The following is a 23,605-nucleotide window of genomic DNA, read 5'->3' as shown; positions in this document are numbered from 1 at the left end:
GGCCACCTGATGTGATGAACTGACTGACTGGAAAAGACCTGATGCTGGGAAAGATTGAGGGCAGAAGAGAAGAGGACGACAGAGGATGAGATGGTTGGATGGCATCACCAACTCAATGGACATGAGTCTGAGCAGACTCCAGGCGTTGGTGATGGACAGGGAGGCCTGGCGTGCTGCAGTCCATGGGGTCAAAAACAGTCAGACGTGACTGAGCAACTGAACTGAACTGAACTTTCCAGGAGGCAAGCTAGCTGTGCACCTCAGTTCAGGAAGCCCAGAAAGACAGGAGAGAAGGCAGACCCAGAGACAGGCTGGCCCAGCAGCCTCCACCTTCCATCACAAGGGCCCGCCACGTCCAGTCCTGGCCACCATGGGCATGTGGCTGCCAAGCAACAGGGCCGGCATGACATCAGCTAAAAGCCCTAGTTTTCCTTCCTGTCACATACTCTCCAAGCTCAGTCCACAGCGAGAGCAAACAGATGAGCTACTGTTCTAAGCTGTGTAACTCGATTCAGAGTTTATCCCTGGACTCCTGAAAAAGACAGGCGGGCTGGCTTGGCCAGAAACAGGCCCACAACCTGGAAATCCTGCATCTCTTGTATTTTCTGTAGCCTCTTGCTCAATATGCTCTAGTGGGAGGAAGTAAACCATTGATGATTTTTCTTTTTGGGGTGACAATCAAATGAAACCCTGACAGGCCACAGAAACGGCAGCAGAAATACAACAGTCAATTTACCCTGTGACTTGTCAGGAATATCCTCTGGCATAAAACCCCAGGAAAGCTGGAGGACTCCAGAGAAGTCTGAAACGCCACACTTTTTATCAAGTGGCAGAAGCGCTTTATAATAAACGTATCTGCCATAATTCAACTTAGGAGATAGTAGAGATACTCACATAAGCAAAATATCAAATAAAATGAAAATAACACCTTTATTTCATATTCAACACATGTAAGTAAGCAAGCCATGGCAGGTAGGATGCTGAAAAGAGAGGTCCCTGTGGTGGCAATTCTAACCAGCGCCTGGGGATCCAGCTGAGTGTGGCCTCTAATCTCCACCCCACGGTCCCTCAAACAGCACCAACGGGACCACAAGCGAGAACAGACCTGCTTTTACAGACTGTTGATCACATAGGAAAATCATCTCAATTTCTCTTGAAATTGATATTCAATTTCAATTGAAATATACAATTTCTCTAGATATTTTTAAGAATTAACTTACAGGCTTCCCTGGTGGCTCAGTGGTAAGAGTCTGCCTGCCAATGTAGGAGACATGGGTTTGGTCCCTGATCTGAAAAGATCCCACAGGCCGAAGAGCAAATAAACGCACACACCACAACCGCTGAGCCTGTCTGTGCTCTAGCGCTGCAGCCACTGAGCCTGCGCGCTGCAACTCCTGAAGCTCACGCACCTGGAGCCCGCGCCCCAAGGCAAGGGAAGCCCCTGCGGTGAGAAAGCCTGCGCACCTCAACTAGAGAGCAGCCCAGCAGGGCCAAAAATAAACAAATAGAAGAAACATCAACAAAGAAAAAAGGATAAGAGCCAATCGACAATTTTAAAAAAAGAATTAACTTACACTAACCGGATGACATGCCAAAGAAAATGAGTTTGTGATCACAGAGCCACAAAGCAGTCACTTGGTAGGGCTCCGATGCTTCTGGCACATTCAACGTCACCTACACACAAGTGACAAAGAACCCCGGTGACCCAGGCATAACTTTTAAAACTCAGATAAGACCTAGATGTCCATCAGCAGATGAATGGATAAGAAAGCTGTGGTACATACACACTATGGAGTATTACTCAGCCATTAAAAAGAATACATTTGAATCAGTTCTAATGAGGTGGATGAAACTGGAGCCTATTATACAGAGTGAAGTAAGCCAGAAGGAAAAACACCAATACAGTATACTAACGCATATATATGGAATTTAGAAAGATGGTAACAATAACCCGGTGTACGAGACAGCAAAAGAGACACTGATGTATAGAACAGTCTTATGGACTCTGTGGGAGAGGGAGAGGGTGGGAGGATTTGGGAGAATGGCATTGAAACATGTAAAATATCATGTAAGAAACGAGTTGCCAGTCCAGGTTCGATGCACGATACTGGATGCTTGGGGCTAGTGCACTGGGACGACCCAGAGGGATGGTATGGGGAGGGAGGAGGGAGGAGGGTTCAGGATGGGGAACACATGTACACCTATGGCGGATTCATTTTGATATTTGGCAAAACTAATACAATTATGTAAAGTTTAAAAATAAAATAAAATTTAAAAAAATTAAGGAAAAAAAAAAAACTCAGATAAGTTTATCAGTTTATTAGTTGTTGAAGCAACTAAAGTAGGCTATTTTAACATGTATTAAATTTTTTTTTTACTTTCAGACTTTAAAATCTACGTTCCAAAAATTTGTGTGTACAAGGAGCTGAAAGACCTCCTCAAAATAAAAAAGATAACTTCCTGCCCAAATTCTACTATTCAAATATAACCACTTTGAATACTGTGGTGTATATTTTTCTTGTCGTTTTCCCAGGCTCCTTTCCCCGTTTCTCCCTTTTGATTAAAGGTGGCGTCATGGTGAATGTCCTGCTCTGTTAAGTTGCTTTTCCACTTCTATTACGAGCATTTCCCATCAATTCAGTATTAAAAACGTCACTTTTAATCATGCACAGAATTTCACCTTAAAGACACAGCATGGTTTAACCAACTGCCTACTGCTAAAGATAAAGGTTTTCCCATTATTTTTCACTTCTATACACAACCCTATAAAATGCATACCTACATGTCAACCTTTATGTACAATCTGAGGAGATCCTTTAAGGCTGGGTTTTCTGGGCCAAAGGGCACTACCATTTTAAACGTTCCTGATGGCTGCTGTCAAAGTGTCCCACAAAACAGCCACCACCAGGCCACTCTTCACCCATCAGTGGTGTCAGAACTCCTGTCTCATATCTAAATGGACCTGTTTTTTTAATCAATTAAAACCTGATATAGCAGAATATAACTTTTTTAAACAGTAAATTACTAGTGAAGATAATGAAATTTTTTAATGCTTCAAGATATATATAAAGTTAACACATGGCATGAAATACTTTAAAGTTAAAAAAATACTGCAAAGGGAATATTTGAAAGTACATCAATATGGGTAAAATCATTAATCCAAAAAAATTATGAAACATACTGAAAGTTAGCCAATTTAAAGGGATTTCTTGAAACATCTTAGTGATCTATGCTAAATAACTTCCCCCTAAACTGATAAACATCAATTCATTACTCCCCTCAACCAAAGTCATACAATTAATTGTGAAATCATTGTGAAAAGAAAACTGGAAAATGTAAAACAGCAGATAATCTAAAAATGTAGTTGATCCAAAAATGGGTCAAAGAAACAGTGTCTCAATAGGCATCACATTGATTAGAATTGACTTTAAAAGAACCAAACCAATTCCACAAAATCAGTGCAAAACAAAAGCCACTCCACGAAACTAAGATCTGGCATCTGATGATACTTACTCTCAAGGTTTCTCATAGCAGGAAATATCATTATGCTTTCCTGATATGAAAGGTCTTCTAAAACAGAAGACTAGATCAACCGGTTCCATTCGGTCAAATTGGAACCAAGATGTTTCAAAACATACATTGTTAACCTCCCTATGACAAACCACCCTATTACAAGTACACCTGTCACACAAAATGCTCTAACACTTCAGCACTTACACCAAATACACAGGTTATGAAAGATTTCAAAAGTCTGCTCTAAAGATCAGACTCATTTCAGAATGAAACAAGCAAATTTTAACATCAATGTAAAATGGCCGTTACCTCTGGACAAAGGAAAGGAACCCGAGGCCAATTTGGCAAAATGTTCAGATTTTATAAAGCTACTTTATTCTTTACTACTTTACAAATGTAATTTTTAATAAAGAGAACTTATTTTGCATAAAACTGCATGGCATCTAAAACACAACCGCCAGCATATGCTATAACCAACTCTTCTCAAAAGTCAGCCGGAAACTTAGCATACGCATAAAACCAAGATCGCCGGCAGTAAGGTGAGAAAAAGATTCTGGTGAAGGACCACAATGGTCAAAGCAATGACCTCTCGATCTCAACAGGGGTGTGTGCAGGGGTCCACAGGGATCCTCTGACACAGGCCTCAAAAAATCAGTGCGTGCTGTTGTGAGTGCTAGGTCACTTCAGTTGCGTCTGACTCTTTGTGACCCTATGGACTGTAGCCTGCCAGGCTCCTCTGTCCAAGGGATTTCCCAAGCAAGAATACTGGAGTGGGCTGCTGAGCCCACCTCCAGGGGATTTTCCCGACCCAGGGATTGAACTTGTATGTCTTCCGTCTACTGCATTGGCAGGGGAGTTCTTTACCACTAGTGCCAGCTGGGAACATCTTCAAAAAGTTAAACTCTGAGTTACTCAATGATCCAGCAATCCCACTCCTACACATATACCTAGGAGAAATGAAAACATATGTTCTCACCAACACTGTACACAGAATTTTGTAACAGCCCCCAAAAGAGAAAGAACCCTAATGCCCATCAGTTACTGAATGAATAAACCAACTGTGGTATATCATGTAACGGAATATTACTCAGCCATAAAAAGGAATGGAGTACCAATACACGCTACAAGGATAAACCTAGAAAACATCATACTAAGTGAAAGAAACTGGTCACAGGAGGCCATACATACTGTACGATTCCATCTATATGAAATGTCAGAAGAGGCAAATCGATAAAAATCAGTCAGTGGTTGTCAAGCTAGGGAGAGGGGAGGATGGGAGGAGATTGCTAACACAGTATAGGGTCTCATTTTGAGATGATGAAAATGTCCTGGAAAAATCGCAGTGAATGCTGGCTAACTGTAAAAATACTAAAAAGCACTGAACTGTACCATTTAAGAGGATGAATTTCTTACTATGTGAATTACATATCTCAATAAAGCTGTTATATTTTCCTTTTCTAAATCTGTGATAACTTGCCTTCAGCAGTTTGTTAAGATAAACCATTCACTGATTTATCTGAATCTATGAATGACCACCCTCTTTAATATTAAGCTCCCTGTGTAGGATCCAGGGCAATCACTATTTGATTAAAATCTGCTCCCAAGTACTGAACACTTTGAATGAAACTGCCAGAGCTTAGGAGAAATCAAGCCCATAAGTGCTACGAAGGGCTTTGGAATGAGAAAAGCTACCAAGTTTCGGGAAACCTCTGAGGTTACGCTCGGTTTCCAGCTTCCCACACCTACCTACAAATCTGTCTGGAGGTGGCACCTGTCCCCCACCAGTACCACCAGAGGTCCTTTCCTGCAGTCCTGCCATACCTTCTTGCTTTCCTCCCCACGTATCTTTTCAAGGGCTTTCCCTCCCCACCCCTGCCCAGTTTGAGGCCTGGCAGGGAGCCCCTCACACAGAGCCTTCTCTGCCACAACCCAGTCCCCAGTCACCTTTCACAAGCCAGATATCCAGGCCATGGTAAAACCTGTCAGGAGAAAACATTTCAGAATCAAGCCCAGGGAGGGAAGGTTTGCCAACACCTGCCTCCTCTGCCCTTTGCCTTCCTCCTGCTGACTGGCACACTTCCATGTGTTCGTATCTCTGGACTTCTCAAAGTTTTAAAAGTATGCTTTAGCAGCTGTGACCACCTCTGCCCTGGGGGCAGTACTTCTACAGTACTCTTTGATGCAGCGTCCTGAATTCCACCCCTGCGCTGCCAGGACAAATGCAGTGCGGGAAAACTGAGAGAGGAAGGCTCGGAAGAAATGACATTTCCAACAGCCTATGTGCGGGGGAAAACAATCAAACGCCACCACCATCGCTTCTGATATTAATTATCCACCATCGTATGTGCACCCAACAGAACCCTTAGCATCCTTATCCACAATCCACAAACAGACAAAAGCGACTCACAAACCCGGTCTGTCTGCAGTTCTCATTGGTAAAACAGGGTCCCCTGGCAAGGTCAGACACCCTCGCCTCCTCCACGTGACGCGTCCCTCCGAACGTGACGTGTCCCTGGACTGTGACAGCAGGCCTGGCCAGAGGTTTCTAACCCATGGGAGCACTGACTGGGCCTGAGGGTAGACCTGCCCCTTGACTGGATTTCTCACCTAAAAGACAGGACTCTTCAGCACACTCAAGTTCATTTGAAGTTCTTGCCAGACATCACATTCTCAGCATACTTTTGTACATATTTCACAAGCAGTAGGTACTGTTGTAGAGAACTGCCTGTCACAAAAAAAGTGGGCAAAAAATAGAGACAGGTGTATGTAATCTCCACCAAAATTGAAGTGCATGCCTGAGGGAACAGCTGAAATAACCATCATACTGTGTTACAACTGGCAAGGAATCACCACCTGTTAACACTTTAATTTCTGGCAAGTTCCTTAACCTCTCTGGGCCCCTGGGGTAAAGAATACCTCCTCGAGGGACTTTTCTGGCAGTCCAGTGGTTTGGGCTCTGTGTTTCCACTGCAGGGGGCACAGGTTTGATCCCTGGTCCAAGAAGGAGGATCCCGCCTGCCACGCAGCTTGGCCAAGAAAGAAAAAAAGAATAATACTTCTCCTGGAGGCCTGGTGCCCAGGTTAACTGAGATAAGCACAACTGCCATAGTACCTGGAACAAGTAGGCACTTAACAAATGGAATCTTTTATTACCATGATTAACTTAAGAAAGCAGAAGCTCTAGTCTTTAACTGTCCTGAAAAACATCAAAATGATATTTCAATTAAAATATAATACTATATGGCTATTCAAGAGAATAAGACAACTCAATAAATACCAACACAAAACAATCTCTAAGATACAGTGCTGCTTTTAGTGCAAAAAAAGTGACCTACTGTGAGTATCAACATTAAAGTAGGAGGGGGAGCCAGGCATTCCCAGCCCCGGGCACACTGCAGCTCTCAGGTTTGCTGGAGAAACAGGTATACCCACACATGCTATATTGCCTGACGTCTCTCAGAAGAACAGATAACGAAGGAAGGACAATGCTTGCTTCTAGGGAGAGGTGCTGGGGCCAGAGGGGGGAAAGACACCCTTCCGTAAAAATTTCTGAATTTTAACCAGTACACCAATTACCTACTCACAAAGTTTTTTTTTAATATAATGAACAAAAATAATCTTTATTTTCTTTTTCCAACTGTCTTCTCTAATCACTGCACAAACAAAAAGAAGGGAGCTATCCCACTCAACTGAATTTCCTGGTTAATCACCAAGTCATATGAAGTACCATGCTAACCACAAGATAATCAGAGGTTAACAAGTGAAATATTCTTGTGTAAAATCTAAAAACTCTTCATGCCTTCCCTCCATTCCTGCCTTAAATCTAGGGTGGCAAATACGAGGTGCCTGTTCGCGTTTCGAGCCCCTCACTGGTCTGCGGCCCTTATCGTGAACATGAAACATCACTGAAGACCCTAGGAGGTAGCACACACAGAGGAGCTCAGACGCGAACAGCTCCCAAGGCAGGCCAGGAAATGTTCTGAATTCTTAGTCTTGCTTTTCCTTATTTTCACACATTTTCTTTAGAAAATTAAGGGAAATGTTTAGTAACTTTGGCTCCAGTTAACTGACCCTTTCCTGCTGATTTCCTTCCTCTACTCACATAACAGATAAGACCCTGGGTACGTTTCAGGATTTTTAGACCCAGGCCTTGTTTTCAGCCCTGAATTTCATGGCAGAGTCCTTAAAAAAACCAAAGTATTTTTCACTGATGGCACTCTATAATAATGATAAATCTGCTTCTTGGTCACTAGTTCTAGATTCAGCCAACTTGATTTTTCTCTGACTCATCTTTTTCTGCTTCAGCCCCGCTGTCCCAGAACCTACAGCATAACCCTTTCCAACGGCAGTCGACTATGTTACACAAGGACAGGGCTCGGGGGGATTTACATGTTACCTACACGCAGGGCAAAGCCCCCAACCCTGGTAAGACACAAAAGTAATCACGCCCCCCTAATTTGCTAATTGTTGTTGTTGCTGTTGTTCAGGCGCTCAGTCATGTCCGACTCTTTGCGGCCCCACGGACTGCAGCAGTCAGGCTTCCCTGTCCTTCACTAACTCCCGGCGTTTGCTCACACTCATGTCCACTGAGTCGGTGACGTCACCCAACCGCCTCGTCCTGTCGCCTCCTTAGGTCACTACATTTCAAACAGGTTACTGTCACATTTGGGATGACATACAATTAATTTCCAGATTTAACAGCAGTGGAGATTTTCAAGGAGGGAGAAGAAGATGAGCACTTCCCGCCATATGGCAAATGAGGAAAAAACACTGCTGGCTTTATCAGCGCACCACCTACGGCACCGCGGCACTTTACCGGGCGGCCAGAGGTGGCAGAAGCGCTCCCCACTTCAACACGGAGAGCCAGGAAGCCTGACTGAACACCTACTGGAACACCGGGAAGCAAAGGAAGGCGGCTGCAGCCCCAGCAACGGGAAATACCAGCCCCCCAGCCCCCCGGGCCCTCTAAGGCTCAGTTCTCGAGGTGGACGCCTGACCCAGCCCTGCCCTCCTCACTCCCTCTCCAGCCAGGAAGCTGCAGGGCAAGATGGCATCTTGCTTGCACAGCTGCTTCACAAATCCTTCCCGACTCTTCACCCACCTTGTGGAAAAACACTGAATGGAGAAGGAAATGGCAACCCACTCCAGTATTCTTGCCTGGAAACTCCCATGGATGGTGGAACCTGGTAGACTACAGTCCATGGGGTCGCAAAGAGTCGCACACGACTGAGCAACTTCACTTTCACTATAGCCGATTCACTTTGCTGTACAGCAGAAACTAACAGAACATTGTAAAACAACTATAGTCCAATAAAAACTAAAAAAAAAAAAACACACACACTGAAATTTTTTTGGGGTGTTTTTCATACCATCAGGTATTGGCTGTTAAGACTGTCAGTCAACTTTGGTTGCTCTGGGAAGTTCTCATAGATTGAAAATATCCCCCACATGTAGAAAGGAGGTCAAGTTTGAGTCCACGCTAAGCCCGTTAAGGCTGAACAGCCCAGCAGATGTGACTCATACGCGCTGTGCTGTGTGAGTCACGCTGACGCGGCGGCAGGAAGCTGGTCTACGCCGGGCAGGCGCTGGGCACCTGAGAATGTCGTGCCCGGAGGGGCGAGTACTCACTGGCGACAGGAAGTGGCTGGTACTGTTAACTACAGTGATAAAGAGAACGCGGGGGAGAGCTTGCATCCAGCATGTAGACTCTGTCCCAGAGAAACAATCTCTGAAAGTTTTGGAGTAAAATCACCTCATTAGACTGAGGTTCACTGTGGAACAGCTTTTATTCTAGCAACACGTGTTCAAGTAGCTTTACAAATGGCTTGTATCCTTAATCTGTAGACTTAACCAAGTCTTAATGAGGTTACTTGTTTGATTCTACAGCATTCTACCTGGGGAAAACCCACGCTGTGGGGATACTACACTTTGCTGCAGTGCCCAAGGTCAGCAATACGCCATTCCTAATGTCAAACATCCAGAAGGTATTCCTTTCCAATTTGTAAGTTTGAGGTAGAATACCCATAACACAGTTTGCCATCGGAAGCACTTGTGACTGTCCATTAGGTACATTCAACTGCTGTGAATCACCACCTTCCACCTCCAGAGCGCTTCATCTCATAAAGCTGACCCCCTTTAAACACGAACTCCCCAGTCCCCACCCCCCAGTCCCTGGCACCCACCAGGATACTGTGTCCCCATGAACTTGACTCCTCTCGGGAACTCACAGCAGTGGTGTCAGGCAATATTTGTCTTTTGGGGACTGGTTTATTTCACTTAGCATAACGTCCTCCAGGTTCACCATGCTGTAACATTTCAGCATCTCCTTTTTATCAAAGCTGGATAATATCTGATTGTATGCATATGCCACACTCTGCTCATCCATTCATCCATCAAAAACATCTATATATTTTTAAACACTTGTAAAAAGAGTCAGCTTAAATAATGAGAAACCCAAGATACTGCCTGCTCCAGGGAAGCCTTTAATACAAAGGCTTTCATCTGCTAAACTGCAGTGGTTAGTTTCTGGCCTGCATCAAACCGACTGCACTCTGTTGAAAACCAAAAAGTGACTGAAACCTCTGCAAACTGTCCACAAGTAACCTGGTGCAAAACCCAACACGCACAGGACTTGGCCTCCCTAAGGCTCAGAGCCTGCACCCAGGAGCTGCAAGAGCACCATCTAAAAGTCAAGAGGCCCTCACTCATGGTCCAATAGTTAAGACTCCATGCTTCCACTGCAGAGGGCACAAGTTCGATCCCTGGTTGGGGAACTAAGATCCCACATGCTGCACGGTGTGGCCAAAAGAAAAAAATGAAATAAAATTATAAAGAATAAAATAAATAAAAGTCAAGATGACTAGAAAAAAGTTAACATCATAACCAATACCTAAGCAGAAAAAAGCATCCTTAAGTCCATAGGGCTGTAAGCAGGTTAGATGGAAGACAGGATAATATGGAAACATATTTAGATAATATCTAAGTTTCTGAACATCTAAATATCTAAATTCCTAAATACCTGAATTTAGAACACAAACAAGGGGGAAAAGAGTGCATTTTTGAAAAATTTCTTCTAACCATCTAAAATTCAACGTGAACCAACCACAGCTCAGGGGGAAAAAACCACTTCAGCTCAGTGACAGCACAGCTGTGCCGTCATCGGGTGCAGGCATCTGAGCGCCCAGCCTTCTCGGCACCGAGTCTGCGGGCACAATTAAGGCAGAGTCTTGGTCCCAGGTGGGCCGCTGGCTCTGCAGATGGCTGCGGGGCCTTCAGCACGTTGCTCGGGAGAACAGTGTAACGGTGTCTAGTGTGGGATGAAGTCACGTTGTTCGGGAGAACAGTGTGATGGTGTCTAGCATGGGATGACGTCACGTTGCTCGGGAGAACAGCGTGACGCTGTCTAGCGCGGGATGACGTCACGTTGCTCGGGAGAACAGCGTGACGCTATCTAGCGCGGGATGACGTCACGTTGCTCGGGAGAACAGCGTGACGCTGTCTAGGGCGGGATGACGTCACGTTGCTCGGGAGAACAGCGTGACGGTGTCTAGTGCGGGATGATGTCACATTGCTGGGGAGAACAGTGTAACGGTTTCTAGTGTGGGATGACATCACGCTGCTCGGGAGAACAGTGTAACGATGTCTAGGGCCGAATGACGTCGGTTGGTTACCATCACCACCAACTGCAAAGCAAAAAAATTTTTTTTTTTTTTTTGCCACACTGCATGGCATGCGGGATCTTGGTTCACTGGCCAGGGATAGAACCCGTGTCCCCTGCAGCGGAAGTGCCAAAAGTTCATTTATTAAGGGTGTGCCAGGTGGAGAAAGCTCTGTCTTCAGTCCTCTACTCGAGGCTGCACAATCCTCAGCCCCATCGCTATTGGGGGCACGAGAGGAGAGGGCTGCGCTGTGCATTGCAGGGCGTTCAGCAGTGTCCCTGCCCTCTACCAGGATCACCATCAGGTGCCAGGGTCACCAACACCACCACCACGAAACCATGACAATCAAAAGGTGTCCAGACATGACTCGGTGTCCCTCAGAAAGTATTTTGAAGATACCCATTTCAAGCCGCCAACCCGAGCATCCTTGGGACACAACCCGCTTCTGCCCTCTCTTCCCACCTGCAAGGTCCTTCCACCTTTCAGAGTGAATTCAAGGATGGATTCACTTGAATTCACTCTCACTTTCTCCACAAAGAACCCACATCCCTTCCAGCCCACCCAGACCTCCCAGGCCTTACATATTATTGTTTCATCACCAGCCCCTGGACTGCTGTGACACAGCTGCTGCTGCTGCTAAGTTGCTTCAGTCATGTCTGACTCTGTGCGACCCCATAGATGGCAGCCCACCAGGCTCCCTCGTCCTGGGATTCTCCAGGCAAGAACACTGGAGTGGGTTGCCATTTCCTTCTCCACTGCATGAAAGTGAAAAGTGAAAGTGAAGTCGCTCAGTTGTGTCCGACCCTCAGCGACCCCATGGACCGCAGCCCACCAGGCTCCTCCGTCCATGGGATTCTCCAGACAAGAGTACTGGAGTAGGGTGCCATAAGGGCTAGGCCCAGTGAGACAACTGAGTGTTGATGTACAGGGAGATGGCAGTCCGGCTACAGATGCACAATAGGCTGATGGAAAGCTGAAGACAATGCTGTCCTAGGGCAGTACAAGACTCCCTGCCAGTGGGCAGAGGATGCTGAGATCGGGGGGCGGTGGCCAGTCTAGGCTTGATGGCCAGGGCTCCACTGGAGAAGAAAACTGGAAAGGAGAGCATGGGCATCAGGGTCAGAGCTGAGCAAGCCAGAGACTAGGCAGAAAAAAAAAAAAAAAAACAACTAAGCGATTACAACAAGGTTATATGAGACAAGGTTAATACACAAAAGTCAGTCTCCTTCCTATATATGAGTAATGAACAAGTAGAAACTGAAATTTAAAACATATTATTTACATTCAGCTCAGTTCAGTCACTCAGTCGTGTCCGACTCTTTGCGACCCCATGAATCGCAACACGCCAGGCCTCCCTGTCCATCACCAACTCCCGGAGTTCACTCAGACTTACGTCCATCGAGTCAGTGATGCCATCCAGCCATCTCATCCTCTCTCATCCCCTTGTCCTCCTGCCCCCAATCCCTCCTAGCATCAGTCTTTTCCAATGAGTCAACTCTTCGCATTAAGTGGCCAAAGTACTGGAGTTTCAGCTTTAGCATCATTCCTTCCAAAGAAATCCCAGGGCTGATCTCCTTCAGGATGGACTGGTTGGATCTCCCTGCAGACCAGGGGACTCTCAAGAGTCTTCTCCAACACCACAGTTCAAAAGCATCAACTCTTCGGCGCTCAGCTTTCTTCACAGTTCAACTCTCATATCCATACATGACCACTGGAAAAACCATAGCCTTGACTAGACAGACCTTTGTTGGCAAAGTAATGTCTCTGCTTTTCAATATGCTATCTAAGTTGGTCATAACTTTTCTTCCAAGGAGTAAGCATCTTTTAATTTCATGGCTGCATTCACCATCTGCAGTGATTTTGGAGCCCCTAAAAATAAAGTCTGACACTGTTTGCACTGTTTCCCCATCTATTTCCCATGAAGTGATAGGACCAGATGCCATGATCTTGGTTTTCTGAATGTTGAGCTTTAAGCCAACTTTTTCACTCTCCACTTTCACTTTCATCAAGAGGCTTTTTAGTTCCTCTTCACTTTCTGCCATAAGGGTGGTGTCATCTGCATATCTGAGGTTATTGATATTTCTCCTGGCAATCTTGATTCCAGCTTGTGCTTCTTCCAGCCCAGCGTTTCTCATGATGTACTCTGCATATAAGTTAAATAAGCAGGGTGACAATATACAGCCTTGACGTACTCCTTTTCCTATTTGGAACCAGTCTGTTGTTCTGTGTCCAGTTCTAACTGTTGCTTCCTGACCTGCATATAGGTTTCTCAAGAGGCAGGTCAGGTGGTCTGGTATTCCCATTTCTTTCAGAATTTTCCACAGTTTATTGTGCTCCACACAGTCAAAGGCTTTGGCATAGTCAATAAAGCAGAAATAGATGTTTTTCTGGAACTCTCTTGCTTTTTCCATGATCCAGAGGATGTTGGCAATTTGATCTCTGGTTCCTCGCCTTTTCTAAAACCAGCTTGAACATCTGGAAGTTCACGGTTCACGTATTGCTGAAGCCTGGCTTGGAGAATTTTGAGCATTATTTTACTAGCGTGTGAGATGAGTGCAACTGTGCAGTAGTTTGAGCATTCTTTGGCATTGGCTTTCTTTGGGATTGGAATGAAAACTGACCTTTTCCAGTCCTGTGGCCACTGCTGAGTTTTCCAAATTGGCTGGCATATTGAGTGCAGCATTTTCACAGCATCATCTTTCAGGATTTGAAATAGCTCAACTGGAATTCCATCACCTCCACTAGCTTTGTTCGTAGTGATGCTTTCTAAGGCCCACTTGACTTCACATTCCAGGATGTCTGGCTCTAGGTCAGTGATCACACCATCGTGATTTTCTTGGTCGTGAAGATCTTTTTTGTACAGTTCTTCTGTGTATTCCTGCCACCTCTTCTTAATATCTTCTGCTTCTGTTAGGTCCATACCATTTCTGTCCTTTATCGAGTCCATCTTTGCATGAAATGTTCCCTTGGTATCTCTAATTTTCTTAAAGAGACCTCTACTCTTTCCCATTCTGTTGTTTTCCTCTATTTCTTTACATTAGCACTCCCCAAAATTAAATACTGAGGTACAGACCTAATAAAATATGTACAAGATCTATATGAGGAAAACTAAAAAATTCTAAAGAAAGACATCAAAGAAGAACTAAATACATGGAGACATGACCCATGTGAAGAGTAAGACTCAATACTGTCAAGATGTCCGTTCTTCCCTACTGGGTCTATATATTCAAGTGATCCCAATAAAAATCCCATTAAGTTATATTGTGGATGTTAGTAAACTGATTCTAAAGCTATATGGAGAAGGAAAAGACCTACAATAGTCAACTCGATATTGAAAAAGAACAAAGTCTGAGGACTAATCCTATCAGATTTCAAGACTTACTACAAAGCTACAGTAATCAAGACACTGTGATACTGGCAAAAAAGACATACAGACCGATGGAACAGCATGCAGAGCCTCGGAACAGACCCACGTGGTCAACTGATCTCGACAGAGCGCAAAGACAAAACTGTAGAGAAAGGACAGTCCTTTCAAAAGCGGCGCTGGAACAACTGGACATCCACAAACAAAAAAAACGAAACCTAGGGAATTCCCTGGCGATCCAGTGGTTAGGACTCTGTGCTTTTATTGCAGGGGGCATGGGTTCGATGCCTGGCTGGGGAAGTAAGATCCCCCAAACCTTGCAGCCCAGCCAAAAGAAAAATGAACTGTAGATACAGACCTTATATCGTCACAAAAATGAACTCAAAATAGAGTTCCCTGGTGGTCTAGTGGTTAGGATTTGACACTTTCACTGTCATGGGCCTGGGTTCAATCTCTGGTTGGGGATCTGAGATCCTGCAAGGTGTGCAGTGAAAAAAAAAAAAAAAAAGAACCTCAAAAAAACTGACTGACCTAAACGGAAAATGCAAAACTATAAAACTAGAAAATCACACTGAAGAAAATCTAGAAGACCTTGGGTATGGTGATGAGGTTTTAGATACAACTCCAAAGGCAGGATCCATAAAAGAAATAACTCATAAGCTGGACTTCATTCAGATTAAACAATTCTGCTCTGCAAAAGGCACTATCCAGAGAATGTGAAGACACAGCCACAAACTGCAAGAAAATATCTGCAAATGACAAATCTGATAAAGGTGTACTCAGTCATTCAGTCGTGTCCGACTCTTTACGACCCCATGGACTGTGGCCCGCCAGGCTCCTCTGTCCATGGATTTCCCAGGCAAGAATACTGGAGTGGGTTGCCATTCCCTCCTCCAGGGGATCTTCCCAACTCAGGGATTGAACCCACATCCCTTGTGTCTCCTGCACTGGCAGGCGGATTCTTTACCACTAGTGCCACCAGGGAAGTCCTCTGATAAAGGACTATTATCTAAAATATTCAAAGAACTCTCAAAATTCAACAAGAAAACAAACAACCTGACTGAAACTGGGCTAACCAAAGGAGATACACAAATGGTAAGTAAGCATATGAAAAGATGCTTCACATCACTTGTCATCAGAGAACCACAAATTAAAACCAGATCCCATCACACACCTTCTCAATGGCTCAAATCCAGAACACTGACATCAAATGCTGATGAGGCTGTGGAGCAATTCACTGCCCCACATGCCCCTCACTCACTGCTGATGGGAATGAGAAGCGGTACAGCCACTTTGGCAGTTTCTTACATAAACATACTCTTACCATATAATCCAGCAACTGTGCTTGCTATTTACCCAAATAAACTGAAAAGTTATGTCCACACAAAAACCTGTACAAGGATGTTCCTAAGAGCTGTATTCATAACTGTCAAAACTTGGAAGCAATCAAAAATATCCTTCAGTAGGCCAATGGATAAAACTGTGGTACACCCAGACCATGGGCAATGATTCAGCGCTAAGACTATCAAGCCATGAAAAGATATGGAGTAAATGTAAATGTTTATCAAGTGAAAGAAGGCAATCTGAGAAGGCCATACTGCATGGTTCCAACCATACGATGTTCTAGAAAAGGCAAACCTATGGAGACACTGAAAAGATGAGGGGTTGAGGGGAGGGTGGGATAAACAGACAGAGGACACAGGACTTTGGGGGTCATGAGGCTCTTCTGTTGGCGAAGGCAACAGCACCCCACTCCAGTACTCTTGCCTGGAAAATCCCATGGATAGAGGAGCCTGGTGGGCTGCAGTCCGTGGGGTCGCCAAGAGTCGGACACGACTGAGCGACTTCACTGTTTTCACTTTCATGCACTTGAGAAGGAAATGGCAACCCACTCCAGTGGTCTTGCCTGGAGAATCCCAGGGACGGGGGAGCCTGATGGGCTGCCGTCCATGGGGTCACACAGAGTCGGACACGACTGAAGCGACTTAGCAGCAGCAGCAGGCTCTTCTGTAGAATCCTACAGTGGTGGATACAATACACCATCACGCGTCTGGCCAAACCTACAGAATGTACACCGCCAAGAGTGGACCCTAGTGTCAACTGTGGAGCGTGGTAACGCCATGCCAGTGCAGGTGCACGGGCGCGCTGGGGGAGGAGAGTGACCGACAGCCACGGGGGCTGCGGGGGACGGGGAGGTAAAAAGCCAACTCTGTACTTTCTGCCCGATTCGGCTGTCAATCTAAAACGGCTCTAAAGTTGATTCTTTTTTTGTTTTTTGGAAAGAAGTAAAGCCAATTAAGAGACCAAATTTTCAGTGTGTAGTAAAAACAAAGTGCAAATGAAACTTTATCTTGAAAAATGAAACAGAACCATTTATGTTTTTACATGTAACATAACGTAGGTTATAAATGGAACTATGACATAAAAAGGAAACCAAGTAGGGAATTTTGGCTTAATTTTTCCAAAAACATTTATGATGGCACCACAAAGCACAACTCACTCTTTCTTTAACTCCTGCTGTAGAATTTTGCAAATACAGCTGAGGATTTTGCCAGTCTTTTTCAAGGGCCTCTCTGTCTTGATACTCAAACGATTCAATTTTGAGGCGCTCGTGATATCATCTACCCCATCGTTTCTTAACTAGTGGGCTGTGGAGGGACATGTGTGAAACTTTCAGTCCTCAAACATTTCTTTCCTCAAACTTAAAAGACATTGTGCATCTTTTGCAAGATTAACAATTATATTTCACAACTGTGACCGCTTTACCAACCAGCACTGAGTGTGACAATAACACTGATTTCATGGGCAGAGGTACAAGCTGATGTTCAGCTATGATGTCCGGGCATGGAGAAAACTCCCAAGTCGTCAACTCATTACAGACAATTTTCATGTTCCGATAATTTTTATCCTTCCCTATACCACTCTTAGCTGGAGGGACTTGGGCAACCAGCAGTCTGATGACAAAGACCCCTGTAATCACATTAGAAGGACAGAAAAGAAGCCAATTTAAGCTAAAATCCAGGGGCTAAAGTCAAGCGCTTTTCTATTGCTGAAGATGTAAAGATGAACATGACCTCCCTCTAAAAATTCAATCTAACGCAGTTGAACGAATAAACACACAATACGGTAAGTGCTGTGACACAAAGGTGTCTATGCAGAAAGTGCTATAGAAGAAACCTAAGCGAGGAAGAAATTAATTCTTCTGGCTCTCTAACTTAGGCCTTGAAGGAGGTATTTTAAAAGCAGACACCGGGCTGCCAAGTAGAGTGTAGGAGCGAAGAAAGGCCTGGAGACGGAAAACACAAAGCTCATTCAAGAAACACAAGGTCAAGTGTAACTAGCTCAGTTAGTTGTTGCTGGTTAGGGGAAAGGAGAGATTTATAAAACAATAACAAAAAAAGAACCACTCTGAAAAAGTAAGGCTGGGGCCCAAGTGTAACACATGCAAACAAGTTTGGATTTTATTCTCCAGCTACAGAAGCCACCGTAAACTTTCAAACAAAGGAGTCGGGATATTTGAGAAATCCCTGGCAATGGTGTATCGAACCGGGGCTGAGGCAACCCACAGCACAAGCGACTCCTGTTACAGGGTCTAAGCCAGGACAGCAGAGCAGGAGCAGACGGGAGGTGTGGGCGCAGAAGCAGGTCACCAGGGTTTAGCTGCTATTGCGTGTTGACAAAGGCTTCCAGAGAGAATGAGAAATCTGAGAAATAACCCTGGGGCACCAGCCGGCTGCTGTTAATATTAATAGTTCAAAAAAAAAAAAAAAAAAAAAAGCAGGAGAAGCATATTCCAGGGTGGGGAGGAGCAAAAGGGTTAAACGTGGGACGGACTGGCTGGACTAAGCTGAGCGAGCTCGCATAAACCGAAGGCGGACCAGCACCCAGCAGAAAGCCGGGGCTGGAGATGTGGGCCAGGAAGACGTGGTCGCCAGAACCCGTAAGGGAACTGGCTGTGGAGGGCCACTGAATTTCAGCCAGGTGTATCCCTCTCCCCACTCTGAACTGTCTCTTTTGTCTATCTTTTTTTTTTTAAACTAGGCATCACCCACTTTCTATACTCTAAAACACCTCTTTCTCCTCATCCAACTCATTCCGTAACTACACTCTTCCAGAAAACAGGACTGACACACACCACACAGCATTATTCTAAAAGGCCCACCAAGCCAACGGGAAAGCTGTGTCTTTCAAGACTATCGATTCCTGGAGAGGAGAAACAAAACATTCTTGATGAAATAAAAATTTGTATTTTAAGGCAAGACAAGAAAAATTTAAACATAAAACTCTTCTCTGCCCATTTCGGCCTCCTCCCTCCCCCTTGGAGTGGTACGTTGTTAACCAGCCCTCCCCAGTGGCAGAAATACCCACGCAACCATTAAGATCAATTTTCCTTCTTCTGGAGCCAGCCACAAAACTCCTCTCTCAATCCTTCCTCTCTCTCAGTCCTCTCAGGAGTCACTCACCTTGCATGTGCACACACCTTCAGTGAACTTTTTAGTGCCGATATATCATTTCCCTTCAAGCATCTCATACACACATATGTCACGTTTACAATGCCAATACATCATTTCCCTTCAGGACAGCAATTGGCCCAGAAGAGATGGGGCTACACCTAATGCGAGTTCTTAGTTTAGTCACTCGTGACCTTGTTAATGTCACTAGCTACATTACTTGCATTCTGCCTATTTTATAAGATTACTGTTTCCTACGTTACCAAATGTGTGACTAAGCCTCCAATAAAATTAATGGCCACTAGATAACTTGAAATGATTGACTAAGTATATAGCTCTGTAAAACCAATGACTATAGTAGTATAGCTCTACATGTGGGAAGAAGCAACAACAGGGAACTGTTTCTTGGAGCATAACAGACTACTAAGATACGTGGTCCAGAGGCTTTTGGTTGCTGTTCACAGGACCTAGTCCCCTAACAGCACATCAAGGGGCCTATCAAGGAAATCCTCCCCTGACCTGGGAGTGAGCATGGCTAGCACCATTGAATTGCTCACCAAATGCCTCCTAAACCTTGGTCAAATTAAGACTGAAAGGGAAAGGACTGTAGAGAATCTTGCCCACCGTCCAGTTCTATAAGCATCAAATCATTAGCCACTGTGATCACTGACTCACATTCATCCCCAAAGGAATTCAGGGCAAAGATTAGGATGAGGTACTTCTTGCTCTAGGAAAAATGACCAAATTGGCCCTCAGATTGTTTCCAGGAGAAATATTTCACAAAGCTGGATTCCTGCACCTTCCCACACTGAGATCATTAACACAGATGTCTGTTCCTCCTGATTAGCAGCAACCTTCTGCTGAGACATGTACTTGTCAGCAAGGTCGCTCTCGGCCACGTACACACAGCTCCCCACACCCCCAACAGTTCTCAGAGTTTTCAGAGGCTGTCACTGGGTTATGAGGCTCAGCCTGGATCGAATAAAACTTCCCATTTCTTTCTTAGATTGAAGACTGATTAGTTTTTTCATCGACATCCTCTAAGCTTTTAAGATTGTCAAATTTGCGCAAAACACAAAAGGTTTTGCTAATGAGTGACACTCCCCAGAAAGGGGCCACAAAAACACCTACAGCTGGATCCAGGGTGTCCACATGTTTTCAGAGGCAACAGGAGAGAGCACTGGAGTAGGCAGTGGGTTCAAGAGGCTGGGCAGCTCGCTCTAAGGTCAGCTCAGAGCCACTGACCTCAGGCAAGCCGCTGCCCCTTACACCTTCCATTTTACAGCTGGATGATCTGAGTGTCACAAGGGACAAGCCTCTCATAGAGAATTTTCAGGCCTAACTAAATGTGATAGCTTGGAAGAAAGTTCATTTGGGGAGAAAAAACAAAAAAACAGAACATTTAATTAGGCAATTCTTGGGCTTTCCTTTCTCTTCGACTCTCACTGCTCCTAAGCGTATCTGTAAGAAAGGCCACTGGCACAAAAATAAAGTGAAGGTCAGTTAATTCTGCTGCATTTGCGGCTCTGGTAAAACACTGGGCACAGAAAAGGAATCAAATGACGAAAACTGGATTTCAGGATTATTGGTGCCAGCCAGCCAGTTTCTAGACACTGCACTCAACCTGGTCAAACAGTTAAAAGAAAATAAGCAGTAAAAGACCACACATTTTTAAATGTCTCAACAGTAGGAAGCCTACTAAATGGTAAGTGGTCATCTCAAAGGCACAGTATTGACAAAAACCAAATTTATGTTTTCTGGTTAAGCCTGAATACATACGTACACACACAGACACACACACACATTTCTTGTAATTTAAACTTATGATTAAGTTTTCTAAGCTTAACAAAGGGGGCAAAATCTTTTTACCTTTAATAGTTATTTTTAGAGCCACACATCCTAATTTTGGCTTGTCACCCACCTACATGTCTGCAAAGTTAGTGAGGAATGAACAGAAGCCACCACTTCACCGCATACAAATGTCTCTTTCAACAGGAAAGAGATCTAATCTTGGACTAGAGAAACTAAAAGCAAAAGTCACCAGGTGATTTTTTTTTAAGCGGGCCACAATATCCCTCCTTCATTCAAGTCCCTAAACCCAAAGGGACTTGCTAGACATATTTCCGGCTTCCCGGGTGGCTCAGTGGGTAAAGAATCCGCCTGACAATGCAGGAGACCCAGGTTCAATCCCTGGGTTGGGAAGATCCCCTGGAGGAGGGCATGGCAACCCACTCCAGTATCCTTGCCTGGAGAATCCCCATGGACTGAGGAGCCTGGTGGGCTATGGCCCATGGAGTCACAAAGGGTCGGACATGACTGAGCGATCAACACTTTCAGTTCTTTCAGACGCATTTTAATCTTCTGTACAAAGTGTACTTTGTGACTGAACAATATTGTTCTCCTTAGAAGAGACCTGTTTTCCCACGACACCGGTATGTTTTCAACAGCCTGCCTTCAGGCGGGGGGTGGGGGGGTGCCCTTGAGGGGCCGCGGGGTCCGTTTTTCTGGATCTGGCGCCTAGCCGGCCGCAGGCCCCCCGGTCAGGCTCTCGCCCCCTTCATCGGGCCCCGCCCCCGGCCGGCGTCACCTGACCGCCCGCCCCCTCTGCCACCGACCTGATGACACTGATGTGGAACTGGTCCTCGCGAAGGCCCCGCCAGGCGCCGGGCAGGAACTCCTTGCACCACAGATAGGCCCTGCGCCGCGTCCGGAGCTCGGGCTGGTCGTCCGCCGGCGGCGGCGGCGGCGGGGGCGGCGGGGGTAGGGGCAGCGGCGGCGGCGGCGGCGGGGGCAGTGCGAGCGGCGGCTGCCGCCCGCCCAGCTGCTTGGGCTCGCGGTCACTGGCGCCGTCGCGCTGCTGCCCCACGCCGGGCGCCGGGGCCGCGCTGCCGCTGCCGCAGCTCAGCAGCAGCCCGAGCGGCGAGGGCTCCGCCTCGCCCCCGTTGCAGAACTTGGTCTTCATGCCGGGCAGGCGGCCGAGGAGGCGCGGTCGGCCGCAGCGCGTGAAGGCGAGGCTCAGGGTCCGTCCGGACGCCCCCCTCACGGAGGCCGGGCACCGAGGCCGCTTGCCCCCTCGCTGACGGGCAGGCCCGGGGCGCGGGCGACTCGGGGCGCGGCGGACGGGTGCGGGGCGGCGGCGCGGAGGTAGCGGGCGGCGGGCGGCGGCGGCGGCCGCGGCAGCACTCGGCTGGTCCCGCTCGCCGTGGCGCTCGCTCCTATACCGCCGCCGCACGAGGAGCGCCGGCCGCGTCACAGCCCGCCCTCGAGCTCGCCGCTGATTGGCCGCCACCCGCCGGCCCCGGCGCATCACAACCGCCTCCGCCCTCTCCACGCCGCCTTTCCATTGGCTGCGGGAGCACACCGGCCCCGCCCCGCCTCCTTGCCAGTCTCGGGTGCTGGGGGAGGGAGGCGGTGCCTCGAAGGGGCGGTGCCTCAAGGGGGCGGAGCGTCGAGCGGGCTCCTGGGGTCACGAGGATGGAGAAAGCTAGTAAGCCTGCTGGGAGCTCCCCGAGAGCGGTCGGGGGCCGGGCGGCCCTTGAACTTCGGGAGAGCCAGACCTCTTCTTTGGGGGCTGAAACTTTGCTTGGATCTCCCTCGAAACCTGCAGGACAGCAGAGGCTGGAGCCTGGCAGGGGGCGGGCAGGCAGGAAACGGGTGCCCGGGGGCCGACTTCTCTTTCCCCACGACCTTGGAGCGAGGCACCTCCTTCTGCAGCTCCGTACGTGTGTTTTTAGAACGTTTCCCGGCGCCGGCTGCGCTCTCCGCGAGGCGTGGCCACGCCCCGTCCAAGCTGGAGCGTGAGAAATTATTGTCCCCGGGTCAGAAGCCGAGGCCCCAAAGGGGGAAGACAGGTTCAAGGCCGCGCCGCCGGCCCAACCCTCTGCAGCCTCAGTTTCCCTGTCCGTGGTGCTGAGGATGCCTGGGCCTACGGGCGCGGGGCGGGCGGGGCGGCGTCCCCGCGACCTCCCCGAACACTGGCCAAAGGTGAGTGTCGCGGGGGCTCCTGTCTTTGTGGAGGCCGCCCCGCCCGCCCCCGCACAGGAGGCAGCCCCGTGACTGTGACTAACGCACCTTTGCCCGCGGAGGTGGGGGGGCAGCCCCCCCCTCCATTTACCCCATGTTACTGCCCCGTGTCCCTCTCTCCTCTCTCACCCCGGCGCCCCAGTCCTTTCCAAAAGTAGAGTACGGATACATTTAAAAATTACGGATCCTCTTTTTATCCGGCGTGAGCTGGGACAAGAGTTTTCCCTGGTTGCTTAGGAAATTCAGCGCCTGGCATACAGGAAATGGCTTCTGTGTAGGGATTTCACAGTCTTCGGGAAGAAAACATCTCTTCTTAGCAGTGTGTGCTTGGCTGCACTTGCTCCAAGAGGGGGGTTGGGGGGGAGGGCTCATTGAACAAAGGATTATGATGAAAGGGGGCTTTTGTCAAGATAGCTGTGGAGGTGGGCCTGGACACTGAACTGGAGGGAGCTGGGAGCCGGCCCAGCACTTTAGGGAGAGGAGGAGCTGAATGTTGGGAAAGCTGAGAAGTCAAGGTCTCCAGTCAGGCCATTTAGATAAGAGGGCCAAGGACTTTTCTAAAAATACCAGCCCTGAGAAGGTGAGGCTGTGTCTAT

At 47.0% G+C, this 23,605-nt stretch overlaps 1 protein-coding gene across 6 annotated transcripts in view; it reads right to left on the bottom strand.

Annotated features, from left to right (window-relative positions):
* CHKA (choline kinase alpha) overlaps positions 1 to 22,256 on the bottom strand; it is a 59,882-nt gene extending 37,626 nt beyond the window's left edge. Inside the window, exon 1 of one of the 6 annotated variants that reach the window (XM_070360431.1) lies at positions 21,602 to 22,256. In XM_070360431.1, the coding sequence (XP_070216532.1) occupies positions 21,602 to 21,948 (347 nt within the window). In that variant the 5' untranslated portion in view covers positions 21,949 to 22,256. Of the gene's footprint in view, positions 1 to 8,614; positions 8,746 to 21,601 lie in introns of those variants that run through there. The other 5 variants (XM_070360433.1, XM_070360432.1, XM_070360434.1 and 2 more) reach the window with 5 other exon arrangements.
* Between the last annotated feature and the right edge of the window lie 1,349 nt (positions 22,257 to 23,605).

This window comes from Bos mutus, chromosome 22 (genome assembly GCF_027580195.1).
Source record: "Bos mutus isolate GX-2022 chromosome 22, NWIPB_WYAK_1.1, whole genome shotgun sequence".
Lineage (NCBI taxonomy): Eukaryota > Metazoa > Chordata > Mammalia > Artiodactyla > Bovidae > Bos > Bos mutus.
This window is presented reverse-complemented; position numbering and strand designations above follow the sequence as displayed.